This window comes from Mesoplodon densirostris, chromosome 11, assembly GCF_025265405.1.
Source record: "Mesoplodon densirostris isolate mMesDen1 chromosome 11, mMesDen1 primary haplotype, whole genome shotgun sequence".
Classification (NCBI taxonomy): domain Eukaryota; kingdom Metazoa; phylum Chordata; class Mammalia; order Artiodactyla; family Ziphiidae; genus Mesoplodon; species Mesoplodon densirostris.
In genome coordinates this window covers 2,421,243-2,447,082 of record NC_082671.1, presented here as the reverse complement: position 1 = coordinate 2,447,082, position 25,840 = coordinate 2,421,243, and the positions used below count along the sequence as shown (strand labels likewise).

At 43.6% G+C, this 25,840-nt stretch overlaps 1 protein-coding gene across 3 annotated transcripts in view; it reads left to right on the top strand.

The window, feature by feature from the left end:
• The first annotated feature begins 3,498 nt into the window (after positions 1–3,498).
• BCL2L13 (BCL2 like 13) overlaps positions 3,499–25,840 on the top strand; it is a 62,364-nt gene continuing 40,022 nt past the window's right edge. Inside the window, exons 1-2 of one of the 3 annotated variants that reach the window (XR_009533741.1) lie at positions 3,499–3,661; positions 14,714–14,884. Coding sequence is in view for 1 of the 3 variants with exons in the window: in XM_060111718.1 (XP_059967701.1) it covers positions 14,764–14,884 (121 nt within the window). In the remaining 2 variants the exon portion in view is untranslated. The remainder of the gene's footprint in view (positions 3,662–14,713; positions 14,885–25,840) is intronic. The other 2 variants (XM_060111718.1, XM_060111719.1) reach the window with 2 other exon arrangements.

Below are 25,840 nucleotides of genomic sequence, written 5' to 3'. Positions count from 1 at the left end.
ATGTACCACCACCCAGAGTTGACAATTAACATTTGTCCCATTTGCCTTAGGACTTCATTTTTTAAATAAAGTCGTGTTACAGGTATACTTAGCATCGCCTTTTGTGCTGCTTTCCTCTCCCCCATGTCAGTGCTCTTACAACTACTTTCTGCAGTATTTTGCTGATTCACCGAGGAACAGGCCAGGTGCTATCTGGTAAGAACTTGGTAAGCTTCAGAGTGAAGCACAATTGAAAAAGTTATTATGAGTACATGCAAAGACTAACTAGTTGGTAGTTTTCCAAATCCAATTTCCTCCTATACTAGCTTAGGTCTTGTGAAGAAGTTTTACTAAAACAGCTTTTCAGACAAATTCCAAAAATCCCACTCCCAGATAAGCCTATTGACTATGGCTTCACCAAAACTGCTGACCTAAATTCCTTTCAGGTTAGTCACTTAAGAGATCCGCGTGCTCCTTGATTTACCTGCTCCCAAGCTAAGGCCTCAGTCTGTGGTTTATCTGGAAACTGAGTCACTAGAATAGATAAGGTAAGGCTTCAGTTTGTCTGCTGGGGAGTGCACACACACACACACACACAGAAACTGGAGGTAGATGAAAATCATGTCTTTGAATGTTGAGGAATTTTTAAAAGAAAAGACAAATGGTGGCAGAAAGCAGTGAAAGTCTAACTTACATGCTTGCACTTTTTAGCCTTTTCCAACCAATTTTCCGCACAGCAGAAAGTAATTAAAAACCTAGCTGGTCTCTAATCACTCCCTAATTTGTAACCTCTGGTGGCTCCTGTGTGCTCTGGAGAAGCTGACCCTGCCCATTGACCTCATCACTCCTCCTCCCTTTCTCATCAGCTCCAAGCTTTACTGGTTTGTTCTCAAGCTTTTTGCCTGAGATCTTTTCCTGTACTTGCCCCTTGGGTTGTTCTTCAGTCTTTAGGTCTCAACTTAAAATATCCCCTCCTTGGAGAGAGGTTTCCATCAACACCCTGTCACCTTAATTTTCTACTCTTGTCCCTTGTTTACTTCAGGACATGCCACAATTTTAAACTACTTTGTTTTTTTCCCTTTCATTTCTATGTTCTTATCTGGTTTTCCAGGGAAAATGTCAGTTTCACAACAGGGACGTCACGGTTTTTGCCGGCATCCAGCATACTGCCTGGTACATACATAGTAGGCATTCAATAAATGACTGATGAATGAGAATGAATGAGTGGAATCTAGAGTTTAGATTTTATTATCACATTAGGCTGCAGTCTAGGTCTCTGTGTCACTCATAAGATCCGTCAGAAAAAAAAAAAAAAAAACCCAAAACCCATGAACTGCTTGTGATTAATTTTTGTAAAAGCATTATATATTTTACACCATTTGCTGAAGAGACTCTTTGCTCATTGAATTGTCTCTGTTGAAAATCAGTGGACCATTCTGAACTTTCTATTCTGTTCCATTGGCCCATATGCTATCCTTGTGTTATATATTTAAAAAATTAAAAAAAGGGGAAAAAGCAACCCTAAAACAAAGCAATCTGAAAGAAATTTACCTAACCATATATCAAATTGGCAACCTAACTACACAGAATTATTCCATGTGACTTTTTTTTTTGAAATTTACATACAATAAACTGCATAGACCTGCAAAGTACAATTAGATGAGTTCCAACACCTGTGTGATCACCACAATATAGACTAATTCCATCACCCTAGAGAGAAAGCTCTTTTCTAGTCAATCCCACACTCCCAGTCAACAGTGCTGATTTCTATAACCATTGATTAATTTTGCCTGTTCCTAAAATTCATATAAATGGAGCCACACAGTAGGTACATTTTTATGTCTGGCTTCTTTGACTCAACGCTTTTGAGATTAATCCATATGGTCACATGTAACAACGGTCAGCTTCTCTTTTATTGCTGACTAATTTCCGTTGTATAATTCAAAAAGTCAACTTTTTAAAAATTAAGACTAGAAGACTGTTAAAAGATTTAACAACCAAATGCAATGCATGATCCTGGTTTAAATCAAAAACTATATGGAGGGCTTCCCTGGTGGTGCAGTGGTTGAGAGTCCGCCTGCCGATGCAGGGAACACGGGCCCGTGAGCCATGGCCGCTGAGCCTGTGCATCCGGAGCCTGTGCTCCGCAACGGGAGAGGCCACAACCGTGAGAGTCCCGCGTACAGCAAAAACAAAACAAAACAAAACTATATGGAATCTAAAAAAAAAAAAAAGGTTCTGATGAACCCAGGGGCAGGAACAGGAACAAAGACGCAGACGTAGAGAATGGACTTGAGGACACGGGGAGGGGGAAGGGTAAGCTGGGACGATGTGAAAGTAACATTGACATATATACACTACCAAATGTAAAACAGATAGCTAGTGGGAAGCAGCTGCACAGCACAGGGAGATCAGCTCGGTGCTCTGTGACCACCTAGAGGGGTGGGATAGGGAGGGTGGGAAGGAGACGCAAGAGGGAGGGGATATGGGGATATATGTATACGTATAGCTGATTCAGTTTGTTATACAGCAGAAACTAACACATCATTGTGAAGCAATTATCCTCCAATAAAGATGTTAAAAAAAAAACTATAAAGCCATTACTTGGCGAATCGGGGGAATTTAATATGGCCTGGTTAATAGGTACTATTAGGGAATTATTGATAGTTTTCTTAGCTCACTAAGTCTCTTCTTGGCAAATCTGTCCGATTTCACTATGAACAGCACCACCCGAGTTCTCAGTCACTTGGGCCCAAAGCCTCGGAGCTCCAACCTTCTTTCGGATTCCACCACCCACCCTCATTATCAATTCAGGTTTTTATCACTTCTTTTTTCACGGCTGTATTGAGATAGTCACCTTTTTGAAGTGTACAACGGAGTATAATTAAATGGCTTCAAGTGAGTGTATTTACAAAGCTGCGCAATCACCAGCACAATCACTCGGAGAACATCTTCGTCACCCCAGAAAGAACCCTTGACCCCACTAGCAGGCACTGTCCATCGGCCTTTTGTCCTCATGCAGGCTTCGGCTCCTCCGCCCGGCCGTGTCAGGCGCCCGGACACAGTGGCTCCCCCAGGGCGCGGTGGACACGCCGCACCGCCTCCCAGTGGCAGCTGAAGATGAGTTCCTTCCTCGCTGAGCTACGACGCCCCCGCCCTCCAGCCCGCTCCGTACCCTCAAGGCCCAGCCCCCCACCCAGCGCTGCGGCGCCGCAGCTCCCAGGACTCCACGCTCGGTCAGCCGGCTCGCCTGCAGCTCCTCCGGCGGGCGAACCCACGACGGTGGGCCCGTCCGAGTCCGCCCCCTTCCCAGCGGTCTACGGCCACCGCCGCCCGGAACCATAGAGCTGCTCCCCAACAGGAGAGCAGGCCAGGAGAGAGCGGCTCTTCCGGCTCACACCTGCGCAAAGAGGCCTCCGGGACTCCGTGGTCTGGGCTTCCTCTTGGGAAAGCGGATCCACCCCTGGCGGCGCGCCCGGCGCCCCGCCCCGACGCCGGCGCTGACGGAAGCACGCCGGGTGACCTCACCCGCCAACATGGCGGCGGCGGTAGATTAGGACCGCGGGTCGGAGCCGCCGCCGCCGCCGCCACCGCCACCGCCACCGCCACCGTGGGATCCTGTGCGGAGCAGCCGCCGCCGCCGCCGCGTTTTCACCTCTTCGGGGGCACGGGCCTGGACCAGGTGAGGGGAGCGGGGTCGCGGGCAGGCCGCGCCGGGCCCTCTCCCCGCTTCGCCTGAGGCGTCCCGAGGTCGACGCGGGAGAGGAGGGGTAGTGAGAGGCTGAGGGCGCGAGGCCGTTCCGCTGCCCCTCAGACGTGTCCGGGCGCGGGTCGGCGGGCGTGGGCCTCGGGCGAGGGGTGCGTGCGCGGGGCTCGCGGCCTGGGTCCCCGCCAGCCGGTCGGGCCGCGGCTTCTCCTCAGGGTTCCCGGTGCCCCTCCCGGCAGCTCGGACGCCACTGTCATTGCTGTTGCTATTATTTCACGTGTTCGTTTTTGCCACCCTTAGAGGCGGCACGGTTCGCGCTAGGTCGTTTCTTCCTTTGGTCTTTCTCCCAGCATCCCAGGCAGACCCCGAGTGTCTCGCCTTCGTGCCGGGACTTTCCGAGCTGGGGCTTCCCATCTGGGAGCCGGGGCCTCGGGCCCGCGGTCTTGGGCCCTGGCCGCCGCCCTGCGGAGTCGGCCCGATCCCCGCACGAGCGCGCGGTTACCCGCGCAGCCAGCGCCCCGTTTCTGTACAAGTTCTTAACGAAACTGACGGTCTCCCCCCTCCCCTGTTTCTTTGCGACGTGGAGCAAAACAAGCAAGTCCTCCAGCGAAACTGTCAGTGCGATTTCCCCGGGAGGTTTGGTCTAAACCAGAATGCTGGTCTCTGCCCTGACTTGTGTGACCTTGGATGAGTTGCCACACCCTTCTAGTACCTTCTTTTTTTCAGTCTCCCAGAAAATTAAGCAAGTGTTCGTGGAGGTGGTGAACTGCTTATACCTCACGTACACCGCGGGATAAATAAATGTACACTGTAAATTGAAAATCTTTAAACCACTATGGACTATTCTTCGTTTGATAATAGGCCATTAGGGACTTTGAAAATTATTTTACTCTGATTGGTCAGGTACCATTCTCAGTATTTTTTTTTCCAAAGGATGGATTTTCTTATGGAGGACCGTACCCCAGTAATTAAGTTCAGTTGAGGGATACAGACGGTTGAGTCCAATCCGTTTTGTAGAGAAAAGGTGCTCGTTAGCCCGTCAGTTAGTCAATATTTACTACATATCTTGCTCAGCTTTTAGAACAAGTGATTTGCAACAATAAATATTGTTTTAAGAACATGTTTCTCTTATGAAACATTTTAGACATACAAAGCAGACGTTTAAACCAATCACAGTACCACCATTCTGCTTTTTATCATTGTTTTTTCAAACTTGATTTTGATGCGTATCTTATTCCAAATAAGTGGTCACCAAGAGTTCTTTTTTTTTTTTTTTTTTTCCGGCCGCTCTGCGCAGCATGCGGGATCTTTGTTCCCGGACCAGGAATGGAACCCGCGCCCCCTGCCATGGAAGCACAGTCTTAACCACTGGACCGCCAGGGAATTCCCAAGAGTTCTTTTTTTTTTTTTTTTACATATTTATTTATTTGTCTGTTTAAGGTGTGCCGAGTCTCAGTTGCGGCACGTGGACTTCTTAGTTGCAGCATGCATGCGGGATCTAGTTCCCCGACCAGGGATGGAACCTGGCGCCCTGCAATGGGAGTGCAGAGTCTTAACCACTGCGACACCAAGGAAGTCCCCCAAGAGTTTTTTTTTTTTAAATAAATAAATTTTATTTATTTATGGCTGTGTTGGGTCTTCGTTGCTGCATGCGGGCTTTCTCTAGTTGCGGCGAGCAGGGGCTACTCTTCGTTGGGGTGCGTGGGCTTTTCATTGCGGTGGCTTCTCTTGCGGAGCACAGGCTCTAGGCACGTGGGCTCAGTAGTTGTGGCTCGTGGGCTCTAGAGCGCAGGCTCAGTAGTTGTGGTGCACAGGCTTAGTTGCTCTGCGGCATGTGGGATCTTCCTGGACCAGGGCTTGAACCCGTGTCCCCTGCGTTGGCAGGTGATTCTTAAGCACTGCGCCACCAGGGAAGCCCAAGAGTTCTTATATATATGTTAACAGGGTTGAAGGAAGGGGGCTATTTTCAGAGTTGATGATTTTTTTTAGCAGCGTTTTGTTGAGATACCATTAAGTTGTTCACATGTGTAGTCACAGAGTGTGCAACTATCACTGCAGTTTTCATCATTCCCAAAAGAAACCTTGTACTCATTGGCAGTCATTCTTTATTCCCACACTCCCCCACCTACAGGGCCACTATTTTACTTCTCTGTAGATCCGCCAGTTCTGGATATTTCATATGAACAGAATTATACAATATGTGGTCTTTTGTGACTGGCTTTTACTTCCATGTTGTAGCAGGTATTGGCACTTCATTCCTTTTTATGGCCACATAATATTGCACTCTATGAATAGACCACGTTTTGAAAATTCATCAGTTGACGGGCAGTTATTTCCACTGTTTGGCTGTCATATGTACTGCTGCTGTGACTCTTCATGTGAACGTTTTTGCGTAGACAATGTGTTTTCCTTTCTCTGTGGCACATACGTAGGAGTGGAGCAGAGAGATCGACTTTCATGTCTCCCTTTTATGCACGTTATCTACACGTATATGGGAAGCCTGATTACTTGCTGTGAAAGTCAGACTCTGTGTTTGTGGGGAGAGTGAGAGTGAGGCATTCCTCTTTAAGTACATTATGTTGGCGTGCCAACTGCTGAGTGGAAACATTTTTGGACGGCCCTTAACACAGGATTGAACTAGCAGTCTTCAGTTAGGCACGTTCCAGTTGGAAAGGGATAGTGTACACTAAAATATTTAGTGTCTGCTGAGTTTTCAAATGCTTAGTTGCATTTCTCAGTTGGACCCAGTGAAATTTTTGCAGTTTCACAATTTTAATTAGGATTATGTAACGTTTCTTTTGCAGAAAGTCCTAGAATTGTATGAGACCTAATAAAGTACAGATTGAAGAAATAAAGTCATTGGACTTCATGTTACTTTGTGGAGCTTAAAAATTCTTTACTAAAACCACCAATGGGTCTGGAGACTGGGATCTGGGAATCAAAAACTTTGTCCGTGCTTAAAACTCAAGAGTTTTCATTTGTGACTGAATTATCTGTGGATTTTCACTTTTCCCTTTGTAGACTGGGATTATATATGTACTCAACTCCACAGTATTGCAGTATTTAACAATCTTATTACAATTTTATTTTAGTGGGAGGAGATAGTCTAAATACAAAGCTTCCTGAAATAATTTAATTACATCATGTTAGATTGTAATATTTTTCTGCTGTGGTTCTATGGGGTTAAGAAATAGAATATAGGAATGATATTCTAAGTTAGTATTTCTGAGGTGGGTGCTAGAAATTTTTTTTTTTTTTTTTTTTTGCGGTACGCGGGCCTCTCACTGTTGTGGCCTCTCCCACCGCGGAGCACAGGCTCCAGACGTGCAGGCTCAGCGGCCATGGCTCATGGGCCCAGCCGCTCCACGGCATGTGGGATCTTCCCGGTCTCGGGTACGAACCCGTGTCCCCTGCATCGGCAGGCGGACTCTCAACCACTGCGGCACCAGGGAAGCCCTAGAAATTTGTTTTTAATAGCCGCCAAGATGATTATGATCAGACAGGGTTGGGAAACAACTACAAAAAACTCATGTTGCTGCTGATGCTGCAGATTTGCTTTTCATAAGAACTTAAAGTAGAATTTAATAGTTGCTGTATACCTTCTGGTTACCGTTCATAAAATGTGCCTAATTCCCACAGTACTATCTATATTAACATCCTGGGATTTGCACTGGTACTCATAATAGAAATCAGGTTTTAAAAAAAGACCATTTATTGTAAGATTTTGGATATTACATTTGTTACTGAAGGATCATGGATGTTTTGGAATGCCACCAAATGTATGTATAAACACAGGATTAAGTTACCCTAAGCTTCCTCAGGCCGTCCATCTGGCTGACAGCTACCTGTAACTTGAGAGAAGAGCAAATTAAAGGTGTAAGGCAGAGAAAGAAACAGCTGGGTGACACAGCTGTATTCAGTAGGTTGTTAGAACTGTGTAAAAAGCAGGAGTTCTTATATGGAAGATCACTCTTGTATTTAATCACTTCTTGATACCAAGAACACTTATACCTAATTTGAATTCTAAAGGGTTCTAGATAAAATTTAAAGAGTACAAGTAGCTATGTCGTTTTCATCATTTAGCAGGAAGCTTGAGCTGTCTTAGGCATGAAATGTTCTCTGGTTGGTGAGTAAGTCGTGGGGTGGACCCGAGCATGGTCCCCTGCTTCCAGGAAAGCTCTGGGTGGTGGTCTCAGATCATATTTACTTTTTCTTTGACCTGTCTTTTTCCTTTTTGCCCCCGTCCCGTTCTCCAAATGGACAGATTTGCTTCTTTCGCTCTTGTGGGTGTCTGATATTTGGGAAGTTGCCTCGTTTTTCTACCACTTTTTCCTGTTATCATTAGTGTTACTGTTTCCACCTCTGTGTTCCTCTCACCCAGCACGTTGCCTGGCTTGCAGGAGATGTGTATTGAATGAATACAGTTAAGGCCTAAGAGTTCAGAATGGAAGAGGATGTACTCAACCAAGTGGTTGCAGTGTTAACTAGCTGCTATGATTTTGGGCAAATAAATTGTCTATTCTTGTTTCTCCATCAATAAAGTTGAGACTGTTATCTTTTCCTTCTGGTGTGGAGGATTACTGTGACAACACGTGGAAAAGTGCTTCAGAAATAGAGGTCTCGTGCAGAGGTGATCTATTTATGATATAGAAATGCAAGAGCTCTTTGTGCAATATGCAGATTAGTTGCCACAGCGTATGCAGAGGGAGTGATGCCCTCTCTCCCCAGAATACCCTGCGGCAGTGCTGCAGAGTTCACACTTGGCATATCTTCAGTGCCTTTGAGAAATTGTAGTTTAATACAAATGCACAAGACCTATGATAGCATTTCTTTCTGTTTATTTATTTATTTATTTTTTAATTTTAAATTTTTAAATTTTTTTTTGCGGTATGCGGGCCTCTCACTGCTGTGGCCTCTCCTGTTGCGGAGCACAGGCCCTGGACGCGCAGGCTCAGCGGCCGTGGCTCACGGGCCCAGCCGCTCCGCGGCACGTGGGATCTTCCCGGACCGGGGCACGAACCCGTGTCCCCTGCATCGTCAGGCGGACTCTCAACCACTGCGCCACCAGGGAAGCCCTGTTTATTTATTTTTAATTGAAGTATAGTTGATGTACAATGTTGTATGTTACAGTTGTACAACATAGTGATTCACAGTTTTAAAGGTTATAGTTCATTTACAGCTATTATAAAATACTGGCTACATTCCCTGTGTTGTAGACACATAGTCGTGTTCCTGAGGTCTGCCTGCCCCATCACCTAAACACAGGTCTGAGCGAGCTGCTTCGCTGCTATAAACTGGCAGCTCAGGTGAAGTTAGAGGAGTTGGAAGGATGTTTTATCCTGCGGGTCTGGTTTGTTTATAACTGGAACGTCAGAGACAAATTTGAAGCCTAAAGACCATGCACTAAACTTAAATGGTGGAAGTATGTATGGTCAGCTTCTCCATTAGTGTGAGTCATTGAGAATGGTTGAGTGTCATGGAAGCAGTCACCAACTGTGTGGACGTATGGATAGTAACGTGTACTAGAGCTGAGGACTTTATAGTGGAGAATTATGAAATCCATGATTAAAATGGCATTTATGGGGCTTCCCTGGTGGCGCAGTGGTTAACAATCTGCCTGCCAGTGCAAGGGACACGGGTTCGAGCCCTGGTCTGGGAAGATCCCACATACTGTGGAGCAACTAAGCCCACGTGCCACAACTACTGAAGCCCGTGCTCTGCAACAAGAGAAGCCACCGCAATGAGAAGCCTGCGCACCGCAATGAAGAGTAGCCCCTGCTCGCCGCAACTAGAGAAAGCCAGTGTGCAGCAATGAAGACCCAACACAGCCAAAAAAAATAAATAAATAAAATTTAAGAAAAAAAGATGGTATTTATGGTTAGTCAATAGAGATTTGTAAGAAAATTTGAAGAGCACTAGGTTAAAAATCCAGTTTGGAAACTTGGTGAACTATGCTTTGTCTGTAGCATTTGGGTTGGTGTGTAACTAAAAGTGTCTTAAGAGATATGGATTTTTGATAAATACAAGACATTTAAAAAAATTTTTGTTTTATTGAAATATAGTTGATTTACATGTTATGTTAATTTCTTTTTCTTGCTTTTTTTTTTTTTTTTTTTTTTGGCTGTGACTCTTGTGGGATCTTAATTCCCCAACCCAGGGATTGAACCTGGGCCACGGCAGTGAAAGCGCCAAGTCCTAACCACTGGACCACCAAGGAATTCCCAATGTTGTGTTAATTTCTGCTGTACAGCAAAGTGATTGTTATACATACATACATACATACATATATATATATACACACACACACATATACATTCTTTTTCATATTCTTTTCCATTATGGTGTATCACGGGAAATTGTATATAGTTCCCTGTGCTATACAGTAGGATGTTGTTGTTTATCCATCCTTGATATTATAGTGTGCATCTCCTAACCCCAAGCTCCCAATCCATCCCTCCCCCACCCCCCTCACCCTTGGCAACCACAAGTCTGTTTTCTATGTTTATGAGTCTGTTTCTGTTTGTAGGTGGGTTCATTTGTGTCCTGTTTTTGATTCCACGTGTAAGTGATATCATATGGTATTTGTCTTTCTCTTTCTGACTTACTTCGCTTAGTATGATAATCTCTAAGTCCATCCATATTGCTGCAAATGGCATTATTTATTGCCACCACATCTTCTTTATCCATTCATCTATCGGTGGACATTTAGGTTGTTTCCATGTCTTGGCGACTGTAAATAGTGCTGCAGTCAACATTGGGGTGCATGGATAAATACAAGAAATTTGATTATAACAAATTCTAGAACATCAATCTTTTAAAATATAAAGCATTATTCAGAAGATGAGTAATTCTTTTTTCCTGTTACCAAAAAATTCTGAGACTTTTTATATGTTAAATTTTGTTACTGATTTGCTCTGTTCTCCTCTCTTTTGGAACTTAATAATTTATTCCTTGCTCTCTACTTATATCTCATTGGCTCCTCCACTGAATGTAAACGTGCTTAAGTCTCTTTCATTGTATATAAAACAAAACAAAATTAATGAACTCTCAGACCCTTTGTCTCTCTCCCCATCTTCCATTCTTGTCTTCCCTTCAAACCATGAAAGAATAGACTAAAACCCATTTTCTCTACTGATTCACTTTCCACTCACTCTTTTTTTTCTTTTCTGCTCATTTCTTCTTTTTTATTTTTAATTAATTTATATTTTATTTTTGGCTGCATTGGGTCTTCGTTGCTGCATGCGGGCTTTCTCTAGTTGCAGTGAGCGAGGCAGACTCTTTGTTTCTGTGTGCGGGCTTCTCATTGAGGTGGCTTCTCTTGTTGTGGAGCACAGGCTCTAGGCGCTTGGGCTCAGTAGTTGTGGCACACAGGCTCAGTAGTTGTGGCTTGCGGGCTGTAGAACTCGGGCTCAGTAGTTGTGGCGCATGGGCTTAGTTGCTCCGTGGCATGTGGGATCTTCCCAGACCGGGGTCGAACCCGTGTCCCCTGCATTGGCAGGCGGATTCTTAACCACTGCACCACCAGGGAAGTCCTCCATTTGCTCATCACGTCCCTGGCCTCTGCTGTTGCCCTGCCAGTCAGATCAGCCCATCCTGTCAGGGACATCATCCTGACATTGCATTTTTTTTGGTGTGTTGTTTGTACTGCCTTCTTCCCAAAGCGCCTCCCCCAACTCTGAGCACACCCTCCTGTCCCCTTTATGCCTTTCTGACTGTCCACTGCAGACCTTAGCGGGCTCCTCTGACAACTTCTCATCTTTTTGGCCAGCCCTGCAATGGTAGTTTTGCCTTGAATTCTAATTGGGTTTCTTTTTCAGATAAACCAGTGTTTCTCAACATGTTTTTTAAAAACCCTTTTTTCCTTTGATAAATAAAAATCTCTGGCTCCTCTTCTGGTGGTGCTCGGCCTGGGGGCGGGGGGTATGTGATTCTTCCCTCCCATCCTCTCACTGAGAGTCAGTGATACAAAGAAGATTGAAGGTTTACTCAGATTTATTTCCTATACCTTATAATCTGCAAACAGTAGGTAATGTTTGCTTTTCCAAGTATGAACATGCTTTTCAAACCAAGCCACCCCTTCTCCCACCTCCTGGAAGCTTTGGCGCTTCCTTCCCCTTGGAAGTCGCTGCTCTCCGTCCACTCTCCTTAGGTGATGCTGTAGACCCCGTCTCTGCGCAGACCACAGCTTTCTACTTCCAGTGCAGACCTCGTTCTGAGTTGAAGACCTGTATGTCTAACGTTTTGTTCATTTCCACCTGGACGGCTGTGGGCGTTTTACAACTCAGTGTGCCCCCAAGTGAGCTTGTTATCCTTCTCCCCCAGAGCAGCTCTTGTTGAGAAGTAGGAGCAGCACCACTTTCTGTAAAGCTGCCTGGCAGCTGCCTTTGAGTTGGTTAACAGATCTTTGAACTCTTCATATTTTCCCTCCGTCCCCTTCTCCTTTCCTGTGTCCCTGCTCTAGGTCGTGCCTTCATACATCTCTTGTTGAGATTTTTCCAGTATTACCCTAACTTGTGTCCTTGCCTCCAGTCTCCGTTCTGTCTTCCACACTGCCTCCAGGATGATTTTTCTAGAATATAATCTGTTCATGTGCTTCTCTTGCTTAAAACCCTTTAGTGATTCCTATTGGTGTTCTACAGAGTTCCTAGCGTTTTTTTGCATCATGATCTAATCTGAGAGGCTACCGAAAGAAATTGAGTGTGTTTTTTTCCCTCCAGAAAAAATGCTCATGCACACAGAATTTGCATACAGTTCTGGGGGTTCGTTAATGGACATGGTTAAAATAATTTTCCAGCTTACAGGATAAAACCTGAGCTTCCAAGCATCCTGTAGCATCCGAGGCAGGCCACATGCTGACTACTGCTGAGCCCCATCCTCTTTGTATCATAGGACTTTGCCATGTCAAATGCTTAATTTTTGTGTTGTTCCTGCTGTTCCAAGACACTTCTGTGCCTTTTCCTGGTCTACTTGACATCTAAAGTTCACCTCGTCCCATTCCCCAGCCGGTTCAGTTAGTGACTGCTCACTCACGTTCCAAGATCTGCTCAGATTTTACCTTATAAAGCCTTGCCTGATTTCCACTTCTTTTTTCTTTCTCCCGAGAGACTTACCTGTTCCTTGTTTTGGGTTGCCCCTCCCACTCATGTATACTGACTCGTATCATAGAATTTTATTGTTCTTATTTGTTTCTATGCTTTTGTTTTCCTCTACTTGATAGAAAACTCCTGAGGGCAGGCGATTGATCTTAAGCCTTTGTGCCCAATGCACAGATATTTCTTAAGATCTTAAAACAGTCTGTATCGTTGTTTTAAGTAGAAAACAGTTCTTTGGAAACTTCTTAATAAGACATTTTGGTTTGAAACAGCTATTAAGGTACATAGTAGGGGTCAAAAGGTACAAACTTCTGATTGTGAAATAAATAAGTCCTGGGGATGTAATGTGCAGCCTGGTGACTATAGTATATAACTCTGCCTTGCATATTTGAAAATTGCTAAGAGAGTATGTCTTTTAAAAAGGGGGGTACATGGTATGTAAAACAGCTGTTAAGTCCACATGGAGAAGTGAATTGTGCCTGCATTGTTTAGGGTGCAAGTTAAAGTCACTATTGAAGAGATTCAGAATACAGTGGCTTGAAGAGGGGTCAGAGGCAAGCGGTCCAGGCGGGCAGGGCAGCTCTGCTCCAGGGGTCATCCAGGGACCCAGGTCCCTTCTGTCTTGTGCCGTCCCCTGGAGTGGGGTCCTTGCTTGCCTGTCAGAGTGAGGTGTCTGCCATATGCACACTTCAAACCCAGGGAGGAGGAAAGAGGAAGTCTTCAATGAGAGACACCCCCCCCACCACCACATTGCACATGTAACTTCTGCTCTTATTCCTTAGGCTCAGACTAATCTTGTAGCACACTAAGCTGTAAAGGAAACAGGGAAATGTTGTGTGCAGCTGTGTGGCCATGGACGTAGCTGAAATTCAGTAGGCTTTATTAGTAAAAGAAATAAGAGAACATATGCTGGCTCTGGGGGGAGGGTAAAGAGAGGGCAGAGCTAGTGTTTTTGCCACATAGGTGACAATAGAGTAGGGAGAGGTAGAAAGGGAAATTTGCTTTTTTTTTGTTTTTTTTTAAGGGAACTTTATTATTTTTATTTCTTATTTTTGGCTGCGTTGGGTCTTCGTTGCTGTGCGGGAGCTCTCTAGTTGTGGCGAGCAGGGGCTACTCTTCGTTGCGGTGCGCGGGCTTCTCGTTGCAGTGGCTTCTCGTTGCGGAGCACGGGCTCTAGGCACGTGGGCTTCAGTAGTTGTGCCTCACGGGCTCTAGAGCGCAGGCTCAGTAGTTGTGGCGCACGGGCTTAGTTGTTCCGCGGCATGTGAGATCTTCCCGGACCAGGGCTCAAACCCGTGTCCCCTGCGTTGGCAGGCGGATTCTTAACTACTGCACCATGAGGGAAGCCCAGAAATTTGCTTTTGATCTGATATCCGAATAAATAAATTCCTACTTGTCAATAAATTGAAGTTATGTTTTTTTAAAGATTACTGAGAAAAAAAGGCTGAGAAATATTTTTTTTGGTATTTAGTTGAATAATTGGAGTCAATGGGAAAATGTACTGGCATGTGATAAACTTTATTTATTTTCTTTTTTATACATTTATTTATTTATTTATTTTTACTTTATTTTGGCTGTGTTGGGTCTTCGTTGCTATGCATGGGCTTTCTCTAGTTGAAGCAAGCGGGGGCCACTCTTCGTTGTGGTGCGCGGGCTTCTCATTGTGGTGACTTCTCTTGTTGCAGACCTTGGGCTCTAGGTGTGCAGGCTTCAGGAGTTGTGGCACGTGGGCTCAGTAGTTGTGGCTCGTGAGTTCTAGAGCACAGGCTCAGTATTTGTGGCGCATGGGCTCAGTTGCTCTGCGGCATGTGGGATCTTCCTGGACCAGGGCTCAAACCCATGTCCCCTGCATTGGCAGGTGGATGCTTAACTACTGTGTCTCCAGGGAAGCCCCTGTAATAAACTTTAAACTGAAAAAATACTTTTATGTTTTTAGGTTTTACACATCTGTAAGTAGACCTTTCCGGAGCTCTGCCAGCCGACCCCATGGCGTCCTCTACTACTGTGCCTCTAGGATTTCACTATGAAACAAAGTATGTTGTCCTCAGCTACTTGGGACTCCTCTCTCTGGAGAAGCTGCAGGAGCAACATCTTTCTGCACCCCAAGGTATTATCTTTGGCTTGTGGTGGTTGTATTAAGTAGTAATAATTACTTCATGTGTGCAAAATTATATGTATCTAAGTAACTTATAGCTCTGGTTATAAGATTGAATAATACTAATAGGCTCTTAAAGAACAAGAACCACTCCATCCCTTCCCATCCCCTCATCCATTCCCAGAGGCATGACTTTTAATGTTTTTTAAGAGCTCGATATTTTATTTTATTTATTTTTTGGCTGTACCATGAGGCTTGCGGGATCTTAGTTCCCTGACCAGGGATCTAACCCATGGCTCCTGCAGTGGAAGCATGGAGTCCTAACCACTGGACCGCCAGGGAATTCCCAAGAGCTCCATATTTTAAATGATTGCCATTGGTACAGGGAAAAATGTACTGAGTACATGTAAATAAACAGAAACCCATCTGCCTTTAGAGATTTCATACTTAGCAAGCCATAGATTAGAATTATATAATTATTTTTAAAGTTTATAACACAGTTAAGTTCCTCAAATTACCTTTTTTCAAGGCTCTTAGGCTTTTTTTTTTTAATTGAAGTATAGTTGATTTACAATCTTATGTTAGTTTCAGGTGTACAGCAAAGTGATTCAGTTATATATATACATAGTTTCAGGTGTACAGCAAAGTGATTCAGTTATATATATACATATATATATCTATTTTTTTTCAGATTCTTTTACCTTATAGGTTATCACAATGGAATAGAGTTCCCTGTGCTCTACAGTAGGTCCTTGTTGTTTATTTTTTGTACAGTAATAGGGATATTAGATGTAAACAGTCTATCAGACTTAGAGAGTTTTTAGCACAGTTCTTTGTATTGCGAAGTTGTATATATCCTTCTTTAAATAATTTGCCAAACGAAGCTTAAAACAGTTAGTAGAGGCTGAATTAATCTTCTTCCTTAAGATGCAACATTATCATCTTAAATATTCTTATCCATAGATTTTTACTGCAGCCGTGGAGGTAGTTCTTATTTATCTTCTGCTGTTTTAGCTCAAGAAAGGGTAGCATTGGTTGTAGGGTGACGCGGAATTCATGTCTCCTCACAGCTAGGGCACCTACCAGGCTCCAGTGGGGGACCACGGACACCTATAAGGGGACGGGAGGAGCCCCCAGCGACTGGGGAGGGCGTGGGCGTAGGGGGAGTGAAGGGGGAGGAGAAGTGGAGGCCGGATGGGACAGGAGCCCCTGAGGGGTGGCCGGGGGAGGGGAAGGGCTCCCATGACCGAAGGGGGAACTTGGGGAACCACTGGGAGGACAGAGGATCAAAAGGGGGCGTGGCCAGGCTTCCCCTGTCCACGTGGGCCCCCGGGAACCTGCTGAGATCCCCGGCCTGATGCGCTGCCCACCCAGGCCCCCTCAAGCCGTGCGGGTCCTGAGGGGGTGGGAGGGAGGCAAGGGGGAGCAAAAGTAAAGGCCGGACCTCCGGGACCGGCACCCCCAGGGGCAGCTGGGGGAGGGGAGGAATTCCTACACCCAGCGGGACCCACCCACGGTTAGGGGTCCAGCAGCGACTGGGGAGACCCTGGGGGAGACGGTGGGGGAGGGGCATGACGGAATGGATGGGAACGGGTCCAGCCCTTCCTCTGTCCACTCCGGCCCCAGGGAGCCTGTGGCACTCCAGGCCTCATCCCAAGCCCCGCCCCTGCACCCCAGCCAGGGCCCCACCTCGACACCCAGAGACCCCGTCCGAGACCCCCTCCAGTGTGCTGGGCCTAAGCCCCACCCACACACACTCACTCAGGGCCCTACCTCCAGACTCCAGAACCCCACACTTCAGAGGCCCTCCTTTCCACGCGCTGCCTCTCCCGTTCCGGGCAGGTCCTAAGCAGAGGCCCTGCCCCACACTTAAGGTTGCCCTGCCTAGGTTCCGCCCCATGCGCAAACATCACTCCCCCCCGACTGGTCTAAGTCCCACACCACCCCAAACCTCAGCCCTGCCTAAGTCTCACGCCCCACCTAAACTACCCCACCAAGGCCAAGGCACTTTTTTTCCTTTCTTTTTTCTGCTGTGGTTTTATTTTAACTTATTGCAGTTGTTTCAATTATAATTTTATTTGTCCTAATACATTTTTTTATCTCACTAATTTTATTTTGTTTTTTATTTTTTGATATGGTACTGCTCCTTTTTGTCTTTCTTTCTTCCTTTTTTTTTCTTTTTTTTTTCTGCGCCGTGCAGCTTGTAGGATCTTGGTTCCCAGGCCGGATATCAGGCCCAAGCTCCTGTGGTGGGTGCTCCGAGTCCAAACTGCTGGACTAACAGAGAACCTCAGACCCCAGGGACTATCAGTCGGAGTGAGGCCTCCTGGAGGTCCTCATCTCCACCAAAACCCAGCTCTATTCAACTGCCTGCAAACTCCAGTGCTGGATGTCTCAGGCCAAACAACCAGTAGGACAGGAATACAGCACCAATCATCAAAAAAAAAAAAAAAAAATGAAATGACAAAAAAATATGTTACAGACGAAGGAGCAAGGTTAAAAACCTACAAGACCAAATAAATGAAGATGAAATAGGCAAACTACCTGAAAAATAATTCAGAGTAATGATAGTAAAGATGATCCAAAATGTCAGAAACAGAATGCAGAAAATACAAGAAATATTTAACAAGAATCTAGAAGAACTAAAGAGCAAACAAACAGTGATGAACAACACAGTTACTGAAATTAAAAATACTCTAGAAGGAATCAATAACAGAATAACTGAGGCAGAAGAACAGATAAGTGAGCTGGAAGATTAAATGGTGGAAATAACTGCCAGGGAGCAGAATAAAGAAAAAAGACTGAAAACAATTGAGAACATTCTCAGAGATCTCTGGGACAACATTAGATGCACCAACATTCGAATTATAGGGGTCCAGAAGAAGAGGAGAGAAAGAAAGGGTCTGAGAAAATATTTGAAGGCATTATAGTTGAAAACTTCCCTAACGTGGGAAAGGACATAGTCAAGTCCAGGAAGCACAGAGAGTACCATACAGGATAAATCCAAAGAGAAACACATGGAGACACATATTAATCAAACTATCAAGAATTAAATACAAAGAAAAAATATTAAAAGCAGCAAGGGAAAAGCAACAAATAACATACAAGGGAATCCCCATAAGGTTAACAGGGGATCTTTCAGCAGAAACTCTGCAAGCCAGAAGGGAGCGGCGGGACATATTGAAAGTGATGAAAGGGAAAGACCTACAGCCAAGATTACTCTACCCAGGAAGGATCTCATTCAGATTCAATGGAGAAATTAAAACCTTTACAGATAAACAAAAATTAAGAGAATTCAGCACCACCAAACCAGCTTTACAACAAATGCGAAAGGAACTTCTCTAGGCAGGAAAAACAAGAGAAGGAAAAGACCTATAAAAACAAACCCAAAACAATTAAGAAAATGGTAATAGGAACATACATATCGATAATTACCTTAAATGTAAATGGATTAAATGCTCCAACCAAAAAACATAGACTGGCTGGATGGATACGAGAACAAGACCCATATGTAAGCTGTCTACAAGAGACCCACTTCAGACCTAGGGGCACATACTGAAAGTGAGGGGATGGAAAAAAAAAGATACTCCATGCACATGGAAATCAAAAGAAAGCTGGAGTAGTAATTCTCATGTCAGACAAAATAGATTTTAAAATAAAGACTATTACAAGAGACAAAGAAGGACACTACAAATGATCAAGGGATCAATCCAAGAAGAAGATTTAACAATTGTAAATATTTAAGCACCCAACACAGGAGCACCTCAATACATAAGGCAAATGCTAACAGCCATAAAGGGGGAAATAGACAGTAACACGATAATAGTAGGGGACTTTAACTCCCCACATTCACCAATGGACAGATCATCCAAAATGAAAATAAATAAGGAGACACAAACTTTAAATGACACATTAAACAAGATGGACTTAATTGATACTTATAGGACATTCCATCCAAAAACAACAGAATACACTTTCTTCTCGAGTGCTCATGGAACATTCTCCAGGATAGACCATATCTTGGGTCACAGATCAAGCCTTGGTAAATTTAAGAAAGCTGAAATTGTATCAAGATCTTTTCCAACCACAACACTATGAGAGTAGATATCAATTACAGGAAAAATACCGTAAAAAATACAAACACACGGAGGCTAAACAATACGCTACTAAATAACCAAGAGATCACTGAAGAAATCAAAGAGGAAATCAAAAAAATACCTAGAAACAAATGACAATGAAAACACAACTACCCAAAACCTATGGGATGCAGCAAAAGCAGTTCTAAGAGGGAAGTTTATAGCAATACAATCCTACCTCAAGAAACAAGAAAAATCTCAAATAAACAACCTAACCTTACACCTAAAGCAATTAGAGAAAGAAGAAGAACAACAAAAAAGTTAGCAGTTATTTATTTCATAAATAAATGAAAAAGAAATGAAGGAAACAGTAGCAAAGAGCAATAAAACTAAAAGCTCGTTCTTTGAGAAGATAAACAAAATTGATAAACCATTAGCCAGACTCATCAAGAAACAAAGGGAGAAGACTCAAGTCAACAGAATTAGAAATGAAAAAGGAGAAGTAACAACTGACACTGCAGAAACACAAAGGATCATGAGAGATTACTACAAGCAACTATATGCCAATAAAATGGGCAACCTGGGGCTTCCCTGGTGGCGCAGTGGTTGAGAGTCCGCCTGCCGATGCAGGGGACACGGGTTCGTGCCCCGGTCTGGGAGGATCCCACATGCCGCAGAGCGGCTTGGCCCATGAGCCATGGCCGTTGAGACTGCGTGTCCGGAGCCTGTGCTCCGCAACGGGAGAGGCTACAACAGTGAGAGGCCCACATACCGCCAAAAAAAAAAAAAAAAAAAAAAATGGGCAACCTGGAAGAAGTGGACAAATTCTTAGAAAAGCACAACCTTCCGAGACTGAACCAGGAAGAAATAGAAAATGTAAACAGACCAATCACAAGCACTGAAATTGAAACTGTGACTAAAAATCTTCCATCAAAGAAAAGCCCAGGACCAGATGGCTTCACAGGTGAATTCTATCAAACTTTCAGAGAAGAGCTAACACCTATCCTTATCCAACTCTTCCTAAATATAACAGATGGAGGAACACTCATTTTACAAGGCCACCATCACCCTGATACCAAAACCAGACAAAGATGTCACAAAAAAAAAGAAAACTACAGGCCAGAATCTCTGATGAACATAGATGGAAAAGTCCTCAACAAAATACTAGCAAACAGAATCCAACAACACATTAAAAGGATCATACACCATGATCAAGTGGGGTTTCTCCCAGGAATGCAAGGATTCTTCAGTATATGCAAATCAATCAGTGGGATACACTATATTAACAAATTGAAGGATAAAAGCCATATGATCAGAAAAAAGATGCAGAAAAAGCTTTTGACAAAATTCAACACCCATTTATGATAAAAACTCTCCAGAAAGTAGGCATAGAGGGAACCTACTTCAACATAATAAAGGCCATAGGTGACACACTAACAGCCAACATTGTTCTCAATGGTGAAAAACTGAAACCATTTCCTCTAAGATCAGGAACAAGACAAGGTTGCCAAGGTTGCCCACTCTCACCACTATTATGTAACATAGTTTTGGAAGTTTTAGCCACAGAAATCAGAGGAGAAAAAGAAAAAGGAATCCAAATTGGAAAAGAACAAGTAAAACTGTCACTGTCTGCAGATGATATGATACTGTACATAGAGAATCCTAAAGATGCTACCAGAAAACTACTAGAGCTAATCAATGAACTTGGTAAAGTAGCAGGGTACAAAATTAATGCACAGAAATCTCTCACATCCCTATACACTAATGATGAAAAATCTGACAGAGAAATTAAGGAAACACTCCCATTTACCACTGCAACAAAAAGAATAAAATACCTAGGAATAAACCTACCTAAGGGGACAAAAGACTTGTATGCAGAAAACCATAAGGCACTGTTGAAAGAAATTAAAGATGGTACAAACAGATGGAGAGATGCACCATGTTCTTGGATTGGAATAATCAACATTGTGAAAATGACTATACTGCCCAAAGCAGTCTACAGATTCAATGCAATCCCTATCAAACTACCAATGGCATTTTTCACAGAACTAGAACAAAAAATTGCACAATTTGGAAACAAAAGACTGAATAGCCAAAGCAATCTTGAGAAAGAAAAACAGAGCTGGAGGAATCAGGCTCCTGGACTTCAGACCATAGTACAAAGCTACAGTAATCAAGACAGTATGGTACTGGCACAAAAACAGAAATATAGATCAGTAGAACAGGATAGAAAGCCCAGAGATAAACCCATGCACATATGGTCACCTTATCTTTGATAAAGGATGCAAGGATATACAATGGAGAAAAGACAGCCTCTTCAGTAAGTGGTGCTTGGAAAACTGGACAGCTGCATGTAAAACAAATTAGAACATTCCCTAACACCATACACAAAAATAAACTCAAAATGGATTAAAGATCTAAATGTAAGGCCAGACACTATAAAACTCTTTGAGGAAAACAGGCAGAACACTCTATGACATAAATAACAGCAAGATCCCTTTTGACCCACCTCCTAGAGAAATGGAAATAAAAACAAAAATAAAGGGGACCTAATGAAACTTAAAAGCTTTTGCGCAGCAAAGGAAAGCATAAACAAGGCGAAAAGACAACCCTGAGAATGGGAGAAAATATTTGCAAACAAAGCAGCAGACAAAGGATTAATCTCCAGAATATACAAGGAGCTCATGCAGCTCGATATCAATAAACGAAACAATCCAATCCAAAAGTGGGCAGAAGACCTAAATAGACATTTCTCCAAAGAAGATATACAGATTGCCAACAAACACATGAAAAGATGCTCAACATCACTAATCATTCGAGAAATGCAAATCAAAACTACAGTGAGGTATCACCTCACACCGGTCAGAACGACCATCATCAAAAAATCTACAAACAATAAATGCTGGAGAGGGTGTGGAGAAAAGGGAACCCTCTTGCACTGTTGGTGGGAATGTAAATTGATACAGCCACTAGGGAGAAGAGTATGGAGGTTCCTTAAAAAACTAAAAACAGAAATACCATATGACCCAGCAGTCCCACTACTGGGCATACCCCTGGAGAAAACCATAATTCAAAAAGAGTCATGTACCACAGTGTTCATTGCAGCACTATTTACAATAGCCAGGACATGGAAGCAACCTAAGTGTCCATCGACAGATGAATGGATAAGGTGTGGCACATATATTCAATGGAATATTCCTCAGCCATAAAAAGAAACAAAACTGAGTTGTTTGTAGTGGGGTGGATAGACCTAGAGTCTGTAGTACAGAGTGAAGTAAGTCAGAAAGAGAAAAACAAATACCATATGCTAACACATATATATGGAATCTAAAAAAAAAACAAACATGGGTTCTGATGAACCTAGGGGCAGGACAAAAATACATAGATGTAGAGAATGGACTTGAGTACACGGGGAGGGGGAAGGGTAAGCTGGGATGAAGTGAGAGAGTAACACTGACATATATAGACTACCAAATGTAAAATGGATGGCTAGTCGGAAGCAGTCACATAACACAGGGACATCAGCTCGGTGCTTTGTGACCACCTAGAGGGGTGGGATAGGGAGGGTGGGAGGGAGACGCAAGAGGGAGGAGATATGGGGATATAGGTATATGTATAGCTGATTCACTTTGTTATAAAGCAGAAACTAACACACCATTGTAAAGCAATTAGACTCCAATAAAGATGTTAAAAAAAATAATAAAATTTAAAAAATAAATAAAATATGTAAAAAAGGGTAGTGTTGAGATTGAGAAATGATGGGCTCCAGTACCCTTCTAGCAGGAGGGATGACCAAAGATGCCCTAAGAAAGTTCATTGAAATGCTGACATGTAACTAGTGGTTGTGTTCTGTTTTTAAACTTCGAATCATAGTTTAAGTATCCCGAGGTAGGTGGCTGTTTAAACAAAATTACTTGAAAATGGCTTTAAAAACTCATAAAAGAAAATGTGATACGAAATATTGATTATTTCACCAAACTCACACAGCAGCTATTTTACTTTCTGTTGTCCTCTGATATTAATCAGTATGCATATAGTTTTCAAATAGTTGTAATCAGTTATTTGCGATTTTTTTCAGTTTTATCTTAAAACATGTTTGCGTGTTTGTGTATTTTATCTCCATTGTTGCATGTGTAAGTGTGTCATCTTAAACATCAATAGCACTGCTGTGTACAGTGTTTGGTTTACCACAGAGCACCACCCCCCTTTTTTAAATTTTTTAAAATATTTATTTATTTATTTATTTGGCTGAGCCGGGTCTTAGTTGCGGCACACGTGATCTTCGTTGTGCGTGTGGGATCTTTTAGTTGCAGCTTGTGGGATCTAATTCACTGATCAGGGATCGACCCCGGACCCCTGCATTGGGAGCTCGGAGTCTTGTTCGCCGGGCCACCCAGGTCACTAATGCTGGTAGTAGGAATTTAATTTATAAAAGTCAAGGCAAGAGGGTATCCTAAATAAAGAGGTTATGATAAGAAATTCTAACTTAAAATGTTAATAAATGTACATAGCAATTTTGGTGTACAGCCAAGGCTTTTTTGTTTTTGAATATGGGTCTGTTGATTGGAAGTCCATGTCATCTTTCTACCATAAACCATATCTCCATATCTATTACCTATAGTTTTAAATGTATGCTTATTTAAAGTGGAGCAAGAACATAAAGACACTTGTAAAGCAATTTCTTTGAAGAGTCATTCTAGATTTTTATGATTTCCCCCCTAATCTTTTACAGTTGTTTCTCTCACACCCAATTTGATGTGGTATTTTTAAAGGCACTTCTCAAAACATTTAATTTAGCTTTCATAGAAATATCACACCTCTTTGCATGTCATCTTTCAACGATATCTGTGGTTTTAAATAAATTACAGAATTTCAGTGACCAGTATAATGTTGTTTTTTGGCCGTGCTGTGCAGCTTGTGAGATCTTAGTTCCCCGATCAGGGATTGAACCCGTGCCCCCTACAGTGGAAGCACAGAGTCCTAAGCACTGGACCGCTAGGGAAGTCCCAGTATTCCCAGTATAACTTTCCTAAACAGGCTGGGAGAACGATAACTGATTCTTGGTAGGCACACGCCCTGTACACGTGTGCTCAACCCGCACTGGGTCTTGTAACTCAGCACATCACTTGTGGAGGGTAGTTAAGAGAGCTTCTATGTGTTGCTTTTTACTTTTCCCCAGTTATTTACTTTTCTAAATTGTCTAGAGTCAAACTGCTGAATCAGAGTAATATTTTTATGAGGAGCTTGCCATTTAAAATAAATATGTGTCCTATAGGTTGTCATACCATGTAGCACATCTTTTTAAGTTTTTACACATTGTCTTTTTATTTTTTTTGGCTGTGCCAGGTCTTAGTTGCGGCACGCGGGCTCTTTAGTTGCAGCATGCCAGCTTCTTAGTTGCGGCATGCATGCGGGATCTAGTTCCTCGACTAAGGGTTGAACCTGGGCCCCCCGCACTGGGAGCACACAGTCTTACCCACTGGACCACCAGGGAGGTCCCTAAACATTGTCTTAAGAACTAACTATAACTTCTGAAAATACTGGATTCTGTTGTTTTAAGACTCAGGTGAGCATCTATCATAATAGACTTGCTGGGAGTCCAGCTGAGTAGCTGTGTTGATAGTGTTTACTCCATAAATGGTTAGGTCCCCTGAGGCAGGGATTATGTCTTCAGTATTTCAGCTTGGGAGAAAGATTCTGGGAATTAATTTCATGAAACATATGTGGTTTTTATACTTAAACCTCCTAATTCCATAGGTGCCCAAAGTAGACATCAGGACTCAGTGGATTAGAGCAAGACAGTTTAATACTCTAGCCCAGCAAACAGCAGGAGTGTTACTGTGGCGGCAGTGGTTCCCCTGCCCTCAAGGACCATAGGGCAATGCCATGAACCCACGTGGTGGCCTTTCAAGCAGGAGTTGTGGTGCAACTGAGGAGCCCGGTCCTGAGGGCTCAGTGCCTTCTGCAGCAAACAGTAAGCGAGTCAAGTTCCCTTTCCCGAGGAGTGAGCAGTCATGTGGTCGTTGGACCTGCCTGATTGTCTTCACTGCTAGCTGTGGAGAGGGCTCGGTCAGAGGACAGTTAGGCCTTCAGTTTGTCCTGCTCAGCAAGGCCGTGCAAGGATGCCTGGGGCTCATAGCAGGCTGCTGCTTCCAGCAATCTGCCCCTCAGATTACATGCAGTGAAATCCATCCATTTGTTTCATGTAACACCTGATTGAGGTTATTATCAACAGAATCCAAATTAGCATAATGGAGATAATTCTGCAGTGTTGATCTCAGCCATCCACCTCAGGACCCCAGATTCAGCCAAGCGAGTAAGTCCTAGAGGGACTAGTAGGACTTTTTTCAGATACACACGTCTTTTTCTTCCTTAGCATGTGTGGATCGTTCCACCTAACCAGTCGTAATAATTCAGCTCAGCAGGAGGTGTTGGTAGCCACACGTACTCCTCCCTGTTCATCCAGGATGTAGGCCAAGACCAGTCTCTTGTGCTCCACACAAGGCCATTTAGACTGCTGATCTCCTAGGGCTGCCGTCTCATGGGCTGTGGTAGCTAAAGATAAGGATAGGTTCCTGGTTGTTACCTGTGTGACATGAACTCCCACACCAGGGAACAGTGGACCCAGGAGTCAGTGTGTCCCTGGGTAAGACGGCCTTCTCAGTCCAGGGGGGTGCCATTGACTCTTAGGGACATTGTCCAGGGCAGGGTTGGCAAACAGCAGGCCTTGTGATTTTAGCTTTAGTTCATTAAGAAACATTTTCAAGTCTGCAGTGAAAGCTAGTTTCCAAAGCTATTCATCATTTGATAATAGTGGTTGAGGGCGGTTCTTCTTTCTCAGAAAAACTTTGGTGTCACTTTTGAGCTCAAAAAATTGCAGTGAAATGCTACC